Consider the following 17,326-nt stretch of genomic DNA (forward strand, 5'->3'; position numbering starts at 1 on the left):
CAATATTCCATCTTTGTAACTGTATTTTCTATCTCTCTGACTAATTCCAAATCATAAAGTCCTGAACATAGAATTATTTTTAATTATCGAGTTGAAACATTTGAAAAGTTGGGGCAAAGTATCTCCAGGTAGCTTTCCAAAAAGTTTTACAATGTACATTTCTACCAGTTTGCACATTTTATCTCACTCTTGACAGCGCTGAGTATTATCATGCCTTATTCTTTTCTAATCTGATAGCAGGAAAATGTTATCCAATTACAACTTTAATTGACATTTCTTAGCTTTCCAGTGAGGTTCAACTGCTTTAACATGTTTACTGAAAGATGCATTAATCGCATGCTGTTCCTTATCCCATTTCTCTGTTGTCATGTTAAGAGTTTCCATGTTGCTTCAGAAATGCTCCTCACATATGCTTCAGTCTATCAATGGCCATATTTTTCCTGTTGGTTAGTTTTGAAACAGTCTTTTAATTTAATTGTTTAATGGTTTTTATTTATGAGTTCTTCCATTACTTTAATGCTTAGAGAGCCATTTCCAAATTAGAAAATTACTTATTGACATGTAATTTCCGCCCTTTTAGAAACAGTTAAAATTCATACAGGCACTTCTCTTCGTTTTATTGTGCTTTGCTTTATTGCATGTCACAGACTTTGTAGGGTTGTTGTTTTTTTAAATCCTTATGCGAGGATATGTTTTTGTTGATTTTAGAGAGAGAGAAAGGGACCCTCTTGTACACACCCTGGCCAGGGATTGAAACCACAATCTAGCTATGTGCCCTAATCGGGAATGAACCTGCAACACTTCAGTGCAGTGGACGATGCTCCAACCAACCGAGCCACACTGGCCAGGACAGATGTTGAGCTTTTTACAAACTGAACTCAAGACTCTCCACCAGCAACAAAATTACAGCTGCCTTTATTGTGATGCTCACTTTAGCTTTATTACGGTGGTCTGGAATGGAACTTGCAATATCCCGAAGGTACGCCTATAGTGTTATAGAAACTAGAGACTAACTGCACTCATAAATATGGGTAAAATTGTAAAAAAGAAACAAATTAGGTCTGAGTCAGAGCAGTCAGCCTGCCTGGATGCCCACCTCCCATGACAGGTCACTGGAACCTCAGTGGCTCAGTGGCTCTCACATCTGGGCACGAATGGGCCATCTGGAGGGCTCAGGGGAACCCACACTGCTGGGCCCACCTCTGGAGTTTCTCATTCAGTGTTTCGGGGTGGGCTGGCATTTGTATTTCTAACAAGTCCTGGGTGATGCTGCTGCTGGTTCAGGAACCACACGTGGAGACCCACTGCCGACACTAATGCTTCCCACCCTCCATATTTCAAATGCAGTAAACGCTCTGTGGATTCAAGCACTGGCTGTCAGTCAAACAGGCCTCGTGATGGGCATCTCTGCTAACAGCTATTTAGGTTCTATTAGATGATTAAGAACTGAGGAGCAGCAGCTCTGGATCGAAAACTCTGATAGAGTGGCACGTTGGCAAAATATTGAGGGGAGAACAATCCGGTTGGTGCCAGATCTGCTGTGAGGAGAGACTGCCTCCTGGAATGTGAGTTATCCTTAGAAAAATTAAAGGTGGTATTTTCTATGTCTTGGTCCCAAGCAACAAATAAATGCCTCAAAGAGATAAACATGATTCCTTTGGTCCTTTTTTAAGAATTTGCTTTCCCTTGCAAGTTTTGTCAACAGCCAACCTCATCGGACAGGTAATCTCCGGTTTTACAGATGAAAAAATTATAGATATTTCATAGATACCTGCCTAGCTGGGAGCTGCATTTTTCTTTTTCTGATTATAGAAGTAATGCGTGCCCCCTGTCAAGATTTTGGGAAATACAGAGAGATATGATCACTCAACATCCTACCACACATGAAAAATCACTGCTGATGTTCTGATATAGTTCTCTCCAGACTTTTTATGCAAAACAGATATGGATTACACTGTAGCTTTGTGTAGTGTTTCTCTCATACATCATGAACATGGAACATCAAGTGCTCTCAACTGACCAGGAGACAAGAATTTTAAGTCCAGCTCCTCGCCCATCTCAGCCATGGCCTGGGGACCAGCACCTGCATGTCCCTATGGGACAGAAATCAAAAGTCGAGAACCATAGCAGAAATGGAAAGCCAGGGAAGGCATGAGACCACAGCAAGAATGCTGGGTGGAGGGACAGAGGGCAAGCCTGGGAGGGCAATACCTGCTGTGTATTATCCCACCAGATGGGGAGGAGTGGGCAGCTGGAAAGGATCCTGTGCCGGTCTGCTGTTGGAGAAGTCAGTGTGACAAGCAAGCTCTGGTCTGGACCAAACCTGGGGGTGGGTGTCCCACACACTTTTATGTTGAAGTAACTTACAGTGTCTTGGATGTTGCGCACAACTGCGGGGTAAACCAGCTATGGTAACAACCAGCTTGCATGTGGCCAGCCGAGAGGCTCAGGACATTTAGGCAACACTCTCCAGCGCACACACAAAGACCAAGGAGCCAGCATGAGTCCCTTGTTTCCTGACCTCCAGTCCCGGACGCAGTCCCATACACCCAGTGCCATCCAGTCAGCAGGTCCATTTGTGCAATTATTAATGTGTTTCATTTCTTAAAAGAAAACCTCTAAAGCAGCGAAGTTTTACCAGTAATGAGTGATGTTTTTGACTCTGGATAAGATAAAAATGTGAGCGAAGGAGCCCAGTGCTAGAGCGCCCATTCGATGATTTCCAGAGTCACTGTGGCCCCGGGGGTTTTACTCACTCCTTCCAGCACCCACAGAAAGACACAGTGATAGCTCAGCTCCCCGCTAAGTGTGAACTCGTTTCTCTTCCTTGAGAGGGAGAAGAGTTTAACCCTGGATTGGCAGAGCTGTCTGATTTCCCACGATCCTTCTCATCCTTGTCATTCTCCTACTCATCGTGTGCTGTCGACACACTGGGTGCAGAACAGTGTTGTGGGGGTGAAGGTTAAAGAGGAGACCCTGTAAGGGCTGTTGTGGTGACTCTCGTGAACCTTGTGATGCCACAGAAGAGCTCTCCTCTGCCACTCGGGGCATCTACTGTACTAAGGACTCTCATTGTTGGGTACAAGTGGACTCACAGTGTACAGTGAGGATGAATGGTGGAACAACAGTGACTCTGAGGACCCCACTTCTCATCAGTGACAATCAACCTGGAGCACTGAGCATGAAAGCCACTCCCCCATCCTGAGTCCCAGCTCCTTTTACTCCCCCCTCCCATTCCCTCCTCTCCACCATCAACAGATATCAAGTCCTAAGGCTGACTCCCAACACAATTTCACATTCCCTCCCCAATACATCCAATACATCACTGCAACTACAGAAAACAGACAGAAACGTGATGAATGAAGAATAAAATACACTATGTCTTCTGTGCATTAACCCACCAGATGGGGAGGAGTGGGCAGCTGGAAAGAATGGGGAGCAGGTCTGCTATTGGAGAAGCCAGTGTGACAATCAGGCTCTGGTCTGAACCAAATGTGGGGATGGGTGTCCCACACACTTTAATGTTAGGGTGACTTACAGTGTCTTGGACATTGCACACAGCTGCGGGGTAAACCAGCTATGCTAACAACCAGTTTGCAGGTGGCCAGTGGAGGCTCAGGACATTTAGATTCCAAACTGGTTGCCCAGAGATCTGTGAGACTCACACACCAAGGATTGAACAACCTGGGAGGATGGAGAGATACATGGCCCTCAGACTATCTCCCTTAGGGACGAGGCTGCTTTAGTAGCCAATTACATTTAATTTCCTGCAAAGAGCCAGGGGCTCATGCTTTTGGGACTAGCACCAACTGACAAATAGCTGCTTTTGCAGAATCCTATTTCATTTTTCCCTTGGCACTGTAGGCTAGAAATCCAACAAGGAGGGAGCACTGGAAACAGACTGGATTAGCAAACCAGAAAACAGCCCTGGTCACAGGTCTCTTCTAAAGTAGGAAGAAACCAAAGTCTAGGGGAAATGGAAGGCTGTGGCAGCAATGTTGGATCAGAAGCTAAAGCCCAGTTACAGAGTCTTTACCCTGTGGTAGCCAGCCTCCAGCAGGGCCCCAATGATCCTTGCCTCAGAGTTTGTCCTCTCCCACCCTGACTGGGGATGACCTGTGTAACCAAAAGAATTTTGCAGAAATCATGGAGTTTGACTTTTAAGGCTAGGTCGTACAAAGACGTCATAGCTTCTGCCTTGTCCTCTCTTGGATCACTTGTCTTATGGGAAGCCAGCTGCCATGTCACAAGGACACTCAAGCAGCACTGAGGAGGCGTCCTTGTGGCAAGGGCTTGAATTCTCCTGCCAATAGCCAGCATCACCATTAACATGAAGGAGCCTAAAGCACATCCTCCAGCCCAGTCAAACCTTCAGATGATCACAGCCCTGGCCAGCATCTTGATTGCAACCTCAGGAGAGACCCTGAGCCAGAACCACCCAGGTGAGCTGCTTTCAAATTCCTGACCCACGCAAACCGTGTGAGATAGTATTTAGGGTCGTTTTACGTCACTAGCTTTTGGTGTAATGTATTATGCAGCAAATGCATCATTAATGCACCCTGCCAGGTGTACCATTAAGTCTATTAATGCAGGAAACTGACTTTGTCCCTGGTGGGAAGCCTTGTCAGCGTGTCTCAAATGGATGGCCTTCTTCTTTCAGAATATTAGTATCTCCTGAGATAAATGGGTATCCAGCGCAGCAACCTGCCTTTCTGCTTCTCTTCATCCATACCTTCCTCAACTATTGTGCCAAGCAAACACAGACATGTACATATGCATATATACACATGCACACACACACGACTTTCTTTTTAACCTGAAAAATCACCAAATCACTCAAGCGCCGAAAAATATGAACTTTTTTCCAGGAAGAACCAGATGCTTTGGATGTTTTAAGTACTATTTCTCACTCCGTCTCTGAATGGACAGATGGCGGGGGCGGGGAGAACACAGCTGACTACTGAGAATTGATTGATGGGTCTGTTCTCCTTTGCTAGTCATATAATTCTGAGCTGAGTGAGCAAGAGCAGGGGAGGAAAGCCACAGCCACAAATCCGTGCATTCCCAAATTTGTTTAAATATTTCAGAATGGGATTTCTCCTTTTCTCTCATTTCCCCATCCCATTTACCACCACAGGTGAGGAGAGTCTTTGATGAGATAAAAGCACAGAGGCTTTGTGAACATAATAAATAGCCCATCCAAATTATGGTAGATACCATCAAGCTATTGTAAGAGAAACATTTCCTCACTGTACAGAAGTTCTGCTATGAAGAACCCGAAAGATGTGAGGCTCTGAGTATCTGCAGGTCCTTCCCCTCCAGGTTGGGGGCCAAGAAGAAGGCTTAGAGCTTGGAAAGCCTTGCAGCATTCTCCTTGGCTAGAGTGGGCCCTGAAGGCAGAGGCAAAAGGTAGAAAACAGGGGAATAGAGAAGAGCAGAGAAGAAGGGGCACCAGGGAGAAAACTCCGATAGTCACCCAGAGTGGACCTGCATGGGTTGAAAGATGGCCAGGTGGGAAACTATTTCTCAGCCTCCTGTGTGCTTCTTTTTATTTCTGTCAGAGAACTCTACCTGTCTGTCCTTCCAAGTATGGAGTCATATCTGAAGGGTTACGTGGGAAATATTCTCATCACGAGGTGAGTAGGGTCATGGAGGTCCTTCTCTAGAAAGAGTCATGGCTGATCATGACCACAGTTGGGGGAGACAGTGTTCTCCCGGCGTGTCTGAGCAGAGTGGATATCAGAGGCCCCATGTCACTGTCCCTGGCCCTGGATTCTCCAGGAACTGATCCTGTGTCTGCTCATCTCCATCCCTGCATCTTCCCCTGCTGAGTTCTGCCACCAACCCTGGTGAATCCCAGGTTTCCAGCCCTGGTCTCCTGCCTGTGATCCATCCCTGATTTCAGCTGTGCATAGACTTTCCTTCTCTTGGTTATCTGAGCCTCACCTCACACTCAACATGTCCAATTTAGAATTCCACAAAGACTCCTTTTCTCCATGATCTTATTTCTGGCAATAAAAGCCAGCTGGGAACTTGGAGTTATCTCAGATCTTCTTTCCTCAGGCCCTAAATCCATCCTGCCGGTGGCCCTGAGGTCTTTCCCTTAAACTGTACCTTCGCTATGCTCAATGATGGGCTGTGCTCAGGGCCCCCACCCTTTGCAAACTCTCATCCCGACAGGTCTGAAATGTTCTCTTTTCTTTCTTTGTTCCCTTCATCCCCCTCATATTTCCAAGTTTGAAACAATTGGTCCCATTTCCTTAAGCCTCACCTGACCCCTCAAGACTACATCTGCCTCCTTTCTTGAACTTCTATTCCTCCTATTCAAAGGCAATTGTTAATGAGGGCCTCCTGTGTGCAATGTGCCAAGTGCCAGTCGGGCAACAACAGTGACGTTCCGGGCTTCCAGGAGATTACAGTCTAGTAATCATAACACCAATTAATAACTTTTGTTTTTCTCTTTCTTTTTGAAAAAATATCTTTTCATTGATTTTTAGAGAGATATGAAGAGTGAAACATCGATGAGAAAGAAACATCGACTCACTGGCCTCCTGCATGGCCCCCACTGAGGATGGTGCCCACAACCCAGGCAAGTGCCCGGACTGGGAATCAAACCAACGACCTCTCGGGCATTGGGCCGACACTTAACTACTGAGCCACACCAGCTGGGCTATTTCCTCTTTCTTAACTGTGCTTCCCCAACCAAATTCTTAAATAGCCACGACTGTGTCTTAAACAACTTTTTGTAAAATCCACAGTGACTGTTAGATTACAGGGCACACGACATGTTCTTACTACTTGTTGGTTATATGCAAGACAGGTAATAGAATCAGATAAAAAAAAATACATGTCAACTACAATCCTTATCTAGGTTACAGAAACATCTTTGGTATGAAGGGAAAAAACCCGTCAAAAAATTAAAGAAACCAGGCTGTGTTTGAATGGTGTTTTACATGTCTAATCAATAAATCAATTTAACTTGTCAAATTATTTTTAATATAATCATTGATAGTCCATTCCCCAAATACCATAATCTTGAAATAATAATCACATTATAAGATTAATGATTCAAAGCACATTAGTAATTCAAAGGTAGATATCTGGAATTTCCTAAGAGATTTTACAAGACAGAAATAGAAGCAAATTGAGAAGCACTGAACACAACTCTTAGGTAAAATCATTCTATTCTATTAAGGACAAGAGTATTGATAGGATCCCAACACACAAGAGAACCATGACATCCTCTCTGCAAGGGTCGCCTGGACCAGGGACAGAACTGGGCTCAGATAATACTGATATGTCCTTTTTAAATGCCCCAGTAAAAAGACTTTAGTGAATCAGAAGTAGAGAAATCTCATTTCTCCAAAATGTAAAACTCTTTTTGATATAAGAAAAAAATGGGTAGATATTTCACTCCTCCCAGCCTTAAATGAGCATAGTTTTGATTCTTTGTTCAGAGGACCTAGTATGTACCTCAGTTTAGACTACAAGGAATGCATGTCAGTCCAGCCTGGTAGAGATCTGCGTGTGCTAAACAGCTCAAGAACACAGAGTCATAAATTTGTCTCAGATACATGTTTACTGTGAAAGTAAATCTTTAAGAAAATTCTTACTCACCTGCCAGAATATGCTATCTATTGTGTTTCCAAGAAAACCATCACGGCCTTCTGAAGACACCAGTTTCGGGCCAAGAATTGTCATGAATTCATCAAAATCCACCTGGCCATCCCCTGGAAGAAGAAGATATAAATATAAATGGAAAAGTAGTTGAAATTGACTTACTATGCCCCATGAAATAAACATCTTCATATTTTCCTCCTTAGCATGACCTCAATAAATAACTAGTGGCATTACTGCAAGTTGTGCAACATTCTTCAAATACCAAAAGAAATACAAGAAATTATTGGTTATTATTAGTACATTCAATACCACATATCCCTAATTACTTGTCAGTATTTCTATCTAAATGCTCAACCAGCACCTCAAATTGCCCAACTATACATGATAAAAATTGCAGCTTCATTCATATCTCTTCCTTCATCTTTGTCACTCACAAATACATTTAGTCATCACGTTTTATTGAATTCACCTCTTAGATACCTGTGGCTGTTTTATTTTTCTTGTTAGTCCAATTGCATATCCCTTTCCAAAGACTATGATGGGAAAGTGATTCCAAGGATTAAAATTCCTAGTTATAATTATAATGTTATTAGAATTGCTTTCTGACCTCACACTCTCAACTCCTCACTTTCCTCCAAACAATTCCAAGTTTACTTCCCTTAAACGCATCTCATCATGCTTTATAAATCAATTCATCTCTGAAAATAAGGAAACCACCTCAGGGTAGCATTCAAGTCCCATTACCCCTTCTGTCACCTTTTTCTCCCCACCTCTGCACAAAATGCCCTGCTCTTTCAGAGCTTCAGGCCTCTGTACATCTGTGATGCTTTCCCCCACTGGTTTACCTGATGAACACCATAAGTCAGTGGTTCTCAACCTTCCTAATGCCGCAACCCTTTAATACAGTTCCTCATGTTGTGGTGACCCCAACCATAAAATTATTTTCGTTGCTACTTTATAACTGTAATTTTGCTACTGTTATGAATCGTAATGTAAATATCTGATATGCAGGATGCATTTTCATTGTTACAAATTGAACATAATTAAAGCATAGTGATTAATCACAAAAACAATATGTAATAATATATGTGTTTTACGATGGTCTTAGGCGACCCCTGTGAAAGAGTTGTTCGACCCCCAAAGGGGTCTCGACCCACAGGTTGGCGACCCACAGGTTGAGAACCGCTGCCATTAAGTGCTCTAAGATGGAGCTTAAATATCATAATTTCTTTCCATTTTCTTCCTGACCCTTCCTCATCTCACTTGACAGAGTTGGCCCAACTTTTTTCTGTCTCTCCTACTAACTTAATGTGCATCCTTTACAGAACTTATCACCTGTATCTCAGTCACTGATTTGCATGCCTATCTCCCACCTGGACTGTGAGCCCTGCAAGGTCAGGGACCTACGCTGAAACTTCTTTGTACATTCAACACCGTGGTGGGCCGTCAGTATGTGCTTGTGGAATGAACAGGTGCTGTCTCTTGCTTGATTTTCTGTTGCTCAGTTCAGCATCCATTGGATCTTTCAAGCCTGAGTTGCTACTGACCAAAAGGTAAACTTGAGCCAAGGCAGACAAAAGCTGACCTTCAAGGTCTTGCCCAAGCCTCAGTGACCCATCAGTGTGGCATTCCTAATGAGTCATTGAGGCTTGGACGATACCTTGAAAGTTTTGTCCAAGAGAGAGTCTCCACCAAGAGCTCACCACATCTTGGCTCCCAACCATGAAGACGGTGTCTGCACACAAATTTGCCAAAGCGCAGACATTGATCCACCCCCAGAATGCAATTGCCTTTAAAAATATATTTTATTGATTTTTTTACAGAGAGGCAGGGAGAGGGATAGAGAGTTAGAAACATCGATGAGAGAGAAACATCAATCAGCTGCCTCCTGCACACCTCCCACTGGGGATGTGCCCGCAACCAAGGCACATGCCCTTGACTGGAATCGAACCTGGGACCCTTCAGTCCGTGGGCCGAAGCTCTATCCACTGAGCCAAATCGGTTAGGGCGTGCAATTGCCTTTAAAGAGCCTTCATTCAAAACCTATTTCAAAAATCCAAGCAGATGTCATCATCAAGATGTCAATAATTCAGTTAAAGCTTTCTAGAAGATAAAGGAGGCATGAGAAGTCAATGGGAAAGAACAGACTTCGCCACCAAATGAGGTGGGGCAGTCAGTGGGCTATTGAGAGGAAACTGATTTATCTCTCAACCTTCACTAAGATAAAGGGATCTAAAATTTCACCCTCATTGATCACCATAAGAAAGCTAATGCAAGCAACAATGCATTACCATCTTGCCTTTCAAAGTAGAGAATACTTGTAAAAAGGGTACTGCTCAAGCCTGGCAGAGGTCCAGAGAAGAGCCCGGCTCTCTTCTGCATTCCCAGCACACTTATCTGAATATTGGATATTGACGGGCAGTATTTAAGGTGCTGTAACATATGTTCTTTTTAACATAATAACTTCACTTTTTAATAATAAAAAAAAAAAAAAGAAAACAAGGAAATTATCTTACACACTGACCAAGATGCTTGCCTAAAGATAATCATCTAGTATTTGTGAAAGTGGAAAATTGGAAGCTGGGAGAGAGAATACCCAGGCTTCCTAAACTTCATACTGAGCTGGCTCTATGTGGCTCTAAGTCTCAGACAGGCACGCTTGTTATGCACATGCACTGACCCTCGGTGTTGTGTTACATGCCACTGGGTTGGCTCTGACTCCTGGTGACCCCATGAATGAGCGATGTCCACAGTGTCCTGCCCTCAACAGCCCTGCTCAGCTCCTGTAGACTCAAGGCCATGGCTTCTTTTATGGAGTCAATCCATCTCATATTTGGTCTTCCTCTATTTCTGTTCACCCCAAATCACCCCTGCTATTATAGGTGGGAATGGAGGGCCAACGAGTCTCAGACTAAAATATCCATTTTCAATAGAGACACTAGCTCCCTCAATAAAGTGAAAAGTGATTCTTAGAGGACAAAAAAAGATCTTAGATATTATAATGGTTTGTGGCCCTTCTGGGACCACAGTGCATAAAGAGATAGATAGTATATCTTCCTATTACAATTTCATGGGGGTAGGGCAGCTATGGAAACAAATGTCCTAAGGCTCCTGGGGGTGCGGTGGCTACTTAAAAAAGAAGGTCGAGAAACACTGCACTAGAAGATGTCCTGAGTACTATGGTTGTCCTTCCCCGGGCCCTCCCTCCCATTAGCAGTGGATCAACATTATCCCAACTCTCTATCACCCATGACGAGGTCCGGCAGTTCATAAAGGCTTAGCATTTCATGACCCCTTAACTACCAGGCTTGGTCACTCAAGCTCCTGCCCACGGAGCATTGCTGTCTCTCAATTGGGAGCCTTGTAGGGGAGTGGTCCATAGGACGTGGCAAAAGACCTGCTTCTCATTGCCAGGGAAATGGGATTGTCTTTGAACAGTCCACCTTCCAGGTAGGAGGAGAGGCCACCCACCTCTCCAAAACCTCCCCCCAGGGCGATGGGAGTAAAGCAGCATGCAATTGGTGCATTTCAAGGGTCCACATGGAACTCTGGTCAAATCACCAAGGAATGCTCACAGAGGGCGCCCTTGGCTGAGAACACCAAACCCAAAGCTGAGAAGCAGACACAATGCTTCAAAACTTTCCTGGCGCTGGCTAACTGCTCTTTTATGACTCAATCCTTGGCCAGAGGGGAAGCGCTGAGGGCGAGGTGCTCAGGATCCCGTGGGCAGTGCCAACTGCAGTGCAGAACAGGTGGCTTGGTGCAGACTTTCTGATGCTGGGAGAAGAGGTCTAGTTCACGGAGGATTTGCTTCCAGCTACTTAGCAGAGGACATCTGGAACATCAGATTATTTTATTGGTGGAAATATGATTCCACCGCTCCTTGTTAACTATCATCGAGCAAAGGGAGATTCCTGCAGGAGAAATAATCAGGGTGGGGGTCCCCATCTCTCTGCATCTCTCTCAGGACTTCCTCAGCCTGACTCCTGAGGATGTGTGTACACAGCACATTTTCTGCAGACCTTCCATAAGTGAGGGCTCCTCTTGCTACGGCACAATTTGACAGCACAAGGTTCTATTCAGATTTCCTGGGAGGAAAAGCTCTCTTCAGCAGTTTGCAGTTTTAACAAACAGAACTGGAAACGCCCTATAAGCTATCAATCCTGGCCCCAGAATACCAGCCCCACAGCCCCATCCCCTCACTCCATCATCTCAGGAGAACTGAGACAAACGGAATCTCAGAGAGAGGTTTTTCACTAAGTCCCCTGTAGGAAAACCATTCCCAGGCCGAGGTAAGGTCTGGGAAGCCGGATAATGATCGAAATATCTACTTACTGAGCACTCATTCACAATGTGCTGGGCACCGTGTAAAGAAATTTCTTTACACTAGTTCATTTAAGTCTTTCAGCAGCCCATTTTACAGATGAGAAAACTGAGGCACAGAGAGGTTCAGTAGCCTGCTGAAGCTCATGCAACTAGCAGAGCTGGATTCCAAACCCAGCAGTCTGCTTGTGCTTTTGCTGCATCTCAGGAGGCTGGGTCATGCATGGGACTGTCTGGAACCTTCTTTCCCCCTTCCCCAGCATTTCCTGGCAGGTAACTATAGGCAAAGTGAAATCTACATTGCTCTCTCTGATCTAGTTGTTGTGTCTCAGGTCAACCTCTAGAGGTCTTTCTTAATCATTTAAAAGACTAATAATAAAAGAAAGAGGAGATATGTATTTTACAGACACTGAGATCGGGGCTTTACATTTTATTATCTTGTTTGATTTTATCCCAACACTATGAACAAGTTCTGCCCTTCCACATTTGCCCATGAGAAAACTTAGGCATAAGAGGTTAAAAGCAACAAGATCAAGGCCATGCAGCACTTATCAGCTTGGAACCCTGATATTAACCTCCACGTTGTACCGTCCCCGCTTCTGCATCAGGGATCCCAGCATAAGTCCTGGCATAGGCTCATATCTCTTTTCAAAGTGTGAGAGTCTAACATGGTTTCCTATCTGGGCATTTAGGAAGGAATTTAGTGGGAGATTGGGAGAGATGGCCGTTAAGGGTTCTAATGCAAAAGATCATTGCCTGAAAGCCATTTATTTGTTCCCCAAATTTCTATTTTGCCTGCAGTTGCTGTCTCAGTAATTCTCCTTCGATGGTCAATTCTAGCGGACACTGGTCTCTCTCATACAACCTTCCAGGCGTCTGAAACCTCTTCCACCTGAAAAAATTGGTCTAATGAGGGAGGCCTGGCCAGGCCTGGCAGGGAATCTGGATTGACATGCTCCCAAGGAAAGGATGGGCATCTTCTCAGACCCACCACCTTTCACAGAACGTGGCTCCAAAAATTTCATTGGGTTAAATTTTTTACCAATTTTGAACATGCAAGTAACTGCAGAATTAAATAATGGAATCCACCCCTACCCGGCTTCCTTCTCCCTCCTCAAGCCTTCTAATATCATGAGCCACTTAGCAGGGAGTGAAGGAAGCTAACCTGCTAAGGTCTAGCTGCTATGTAAGTCAAAGTAATGAACTTGAACTGGGGCAGGAAGCTGCAGGAGGGCCAGGACTGTACAACATTCATTAAAACCAACCAGCTGAAACTTGCACAGAGAGCTAAAATAATAACAAAAAACACTCCAAAAAAAAAAAAAAAAAAAAAGGAACAAAAAAAAAAAAGGATGAGCTCTGAAGGACAACAAGGACACAGTCAGTGAAGAGGTAGAAAAAAGTGTCTGAGACTCCATTCAAATCACACCTGCAAAGCAGCAGGTCAGTGGGCCATGGACTGTGGGCAACAGGAGATAAATAAGGCACAGGCTTACCCTCCAGGTGCTTGGAATCTGTTACCAGGAAGGAACCAGGCGGGTGCCATGATTGGCCTAACAGCATTGTGCTAAGGCAGGATGAAGGAGGGAGCAAAAACGCCAATTAGGAAATTCTCAGTGGTTTGGCAGTGAGCCTTTAAGGAGGAGAGGAGCAGGATATAACAAACTCAAAGGGGGATGAGGGAGCAGCCTGGGCAGAGCAGGTGCGCCAGGAAGGATGGAGGATGGTTGGGAGCAGTGACTGCCCTCTCTTCGTGCTGGATTGAGAGTTCGTGTGGGAAGAGAGGAGGACAAGATAAGCCTCTGTGTGTCATGGATCTAGAATCAGTGGAAAGTGGGGATCAGAGCATCCGTGTTGCCGACCAACGATCAGCCAGGTCATGGTGCACAGGCTGGACGGGAGGGCAGCGCTGGCCCAGGAAGTGGTGTTGGGTTAGACAAAGGAGAGGAAGGCCCAGGTGGAGGAGCGGGAGGGGTGGTGTGGATCCAGGGAACTACAACACTTGGCAACTAACTGGAACAACAGAAAAGGGGAAGAGGCTACGGTGACTCTGAGGTTGAGTCTGGGATAGTGGATGGTCCATGGAGCTAATTAGGAACAAAGGGGAAGTTGGGAAGAGTTAAGTAGGAACAAAGGGGAAGTCAGGAGGAGCACATATTTGGGAAATGCTGGCTTTAAGGTGCTGGCAGAATGGGAGGACGGGAAGTAACTAACAGCTCAAAATGTGGATCCAAAAGTCTTCAGGACCAATGGAAAGATCTCTGAGATCTCCAAGAGAGAATCTCAGGTAAACAAAAGCCAGGTACATAACTGTATTATAGTGTGCTACAATTTAATTTTAAAAGATCAAGGAGAATATATATCTACCTATTTGCTTGAGTAAATCTTTTCATAAAAGTATCTGGAAGTGTACCCCTACCACCCTCCAAAAATTAATAATAGTTCATGGTTTATTCATGGGTAAGTCTGGGCATGTAGGGTAGAAGAACGAGTCTTCTCACCAAACATCTTTTTATACTTTTTGATTTTTGAAACTTGTCACATATCATCTGTTCAAAAGTAGGTAATTTTTAAAATTAAACAATGAATTCAGACTTTAGCATCCATGTGGATGAACTCATCAAGAGCAGAGGGAAGCAAAGACCAAGGAGGGCCTTGGGAGCACCGCACAGCTCTTCTTGGATGTTCTAGGCTCCACAGGGTGCAGGCAGGAAAAGCTTCCTCATACTCCCTGTTCAAGCCACCCTGCCTTATGCTCTCTCTGGCTCTGGATGAAGCACTGGCTGGTCCCATAACTTTGCTATTGACTCTTAAAGAACAAAAAATCCAGTCCAGTCTACTAAGAACGTAACTCTAGACCTCCTTTAATTGGAAGCATCTTCCTTCCTTTGACTTGGACCAGATCCAGGATAGTGTCCTGGACCGGGAAGAAGAGATCAGTTTCTTCATGCTTTCCTTGGCCCACCTCTCTCTCCATTCTCCAGCTGTGGTTTCTGGCCACACCTGGGGTGGGAGAGGCTCAGGAGGAGGCTGCGGTTTCTCCAAGTCAACTATACCTCCACCACATTGGATTCTTATTAACCCCCCTCCCTGGGCTTCTGGTGATATCTCCCTTCACTGGGTGTCATCAACCCTCTAGGTCTGGGGTGGGGAACGAGCAGCCCACGGGCTATATAAGGCCTGGGAAATCATTTGGTCTGGCCCTGCCAAGGCATTATTGGTGAGTTAATTAAATGTTTGAGCAAATATAGCAGGCTAATTTTTAAGTTGATAATTTTGTATGGCACGAGAATGATGTTACAAATATCCAAACGGCCGTTGGCAGAAAAAGGTTCCCCACCCCGGCAGAGTCTACCCATGGTCGGCAAACTGTGGCTTGCGAGCCACATAAGGCTATTTGGCCCCTTGAGTGTGGCTCTTCCTAAGCCTTAGGAGTACCCTAATTAAGTTACTAACAATGTACCTACCTATATAGTTTGAGTTTAAAATATTTAGCTCTCAAAAGAAATTTCAATCGTCGTACTGTTGATATTTGGCTCTGTTGACTAATGAGTTTGCCGACCACTGGTCTAGGCCATCCTAAACTCCAAACTGGCTCCTGCTTTGCTCCATGTGTCACTGAAGGGTAGCTCTTTCCAAGGCAACCCCGGTCCCCTCTACTTGGCTACCCAAAGCAGGCAGCAGCTCCAGCTCCAACACAGGCCTCAGGTGGTTCACATGTGGTGCTAACACCAGCCCCTAAATACTTTAAACTCCATCAAACACAGGTCACTCTCTATGAGCGGCTCTTTGGAAATATTTTTAGCTCAAACTGAATGAGAAACACCCCCTCCCACTGCAAGGAGTTTAGGGAAAACCCAAAACCCACCACCAGTTCCCTCCAATGAAACCGTTTTGCCTAATGCTTTAACTTCAACATCTCATAAAGTGTTAGGAGCGAAACTGTGTCTCCCCCTCTCCCCAGATGCATAGGTGGAAGTCCCAACACCCCCAATGTGGCTGTATTAGGAGATACGGCCTTTAAGGAGGTAATTAGGTTAAATGGGAGCAATATCCTTAGAAGAAGAAGAGACAGCAGGAGTGCAAGCACAGAGAAAGGCCATGTGAGGACACAGTGAGAGTGGTGTCTGCGAGCCAGGAAGCAGGCTCCCACCAGGCACCAGGCTCGCTTGGACTTCGATCTTAAGTCTAGCTCCTAGAACCGAGTGAAATAAAATTCTGTTGTTTAGACCACCCAGTCTGAGTTATTTTGTTATAGCAGCCCAAGCTGACTAACACATAAAGTGGAGAAGAACAATGGACTCTTGGGAAACTTAGCACTTAGTGTATTGTATTGTTCTGTGTTTTATGGCCTAAAATTGAGACATAAGAGTGTTATTTTGATAAACTGTTACTCTCTCTGTCTTGATGGAGAACAGCTTGGTTAGAAGGGGACTGACTATAGCTTTACAGATGGGATATGTATTGGAGAAATCTCAAGATCATCCCCAAGTTCAATGGTTTGCTAAGAGGACTCCCAGGACAGCATGTGGTCCTACTCACGGCTATGATTTATTAATGTGAAAGAATATAAAGCACAGTCACCAGAAGGAAAGATGCGCAGGGTTAAGTCTGGAGGAAACCAGGCACAAGCTTCCAGAATCCTCTCCCAGCGAGTCCACAGGACATGCTCAATTCCCCCAGCAACAAGTAGCGGTAACATATGGGAAATCCTGTCTACCAGGAAAGCTCCTTAGAGCTACTTACTAGGGGCTGGTTGTGTGGGCACACTATGCCTGACATGCACTAAACTTCAAGGCTTCCAGAAGGAAAGCAGGTGCTTAGCATGAACCGTGTTGTATGCCCAAACAGTTTAAGCATCATGAGCGACTCTTATCAGTTCTAGGAATGATGAAAACCCTCCCCAAATCCAATTTCCCAGACACCAGCCAAGGACTAACATTGAAAGCAGGCCTTTCTGAGGATAGCCTGCTGTGTTAACTCTCTTCCACACACATCTTCACCCTCATTCCAAGTTTTCGAGTCACTGAGCTAAGGCCACCGACATTTATCAAAATCAACACTGTCACCTAGAACAGGAGCTGCACAGCTTCTTAGCGTTCAGAGTCCCTAATATCAGTCCTGCAGCTAATAATGGTACAGTAGGGTGTTCCTAGACCTGAGCTATTTAACACTCTGCTTGGCCATTGTTCCAAAAGGACCAGCACAGTCTCTTCCTCTTCTACTTCTATTCATGGAATTTTACATCCATCCAGCTCTCCTAGATCCTGATCTGCCCCATCCTCACCTCACTGGTAAAAGCAGAACTGAGGTCCATACACCCCAGAGTGGTGTGCCTCCGGCTAGCAACCCAGCATTCTAAAGAGCCCATTTTTCCATGAGA

At 44.9% G+C, this 17,326-nt stretch overlaps 1 protein-coding gene across 1 annotated transcript in view; it reads right to left on the minus strand.

The window, feature by feature from the left end:
- The window catches only part of CALN1 (calneuron 1), a 329,208-nt gene that overhangs the window by 133,564 nt on the left and 178,318 nt on the right, over positions 1–17,326 (minus strand). The window contains exon 4 of the mRNA XM_036310688.1: positions 7,618–7,730. Coding sequence (XP_036166581.1) covers positions 7,618–7,730 — 113 coding nt within the window. The remainder of the gene's footprint in view (positions 1–7,617; positions 7,731–17,326) is intronic.

Source organism: Myotis myotis, unplaced genomic scaffold, assembly GCF_014108235.1.
Source record: "Myotis myotis isolate mMyoMyo1 unplaced genomic scaffold, mMyoMyo1.p scaffold_m19_p_5, whole genome shotgun sequence".
NCBI lineage: Eukaryota > Metazoa > Chordata > Mammalia > Chiroptera > Vespertilionidae > Myotis > Myotis myotis.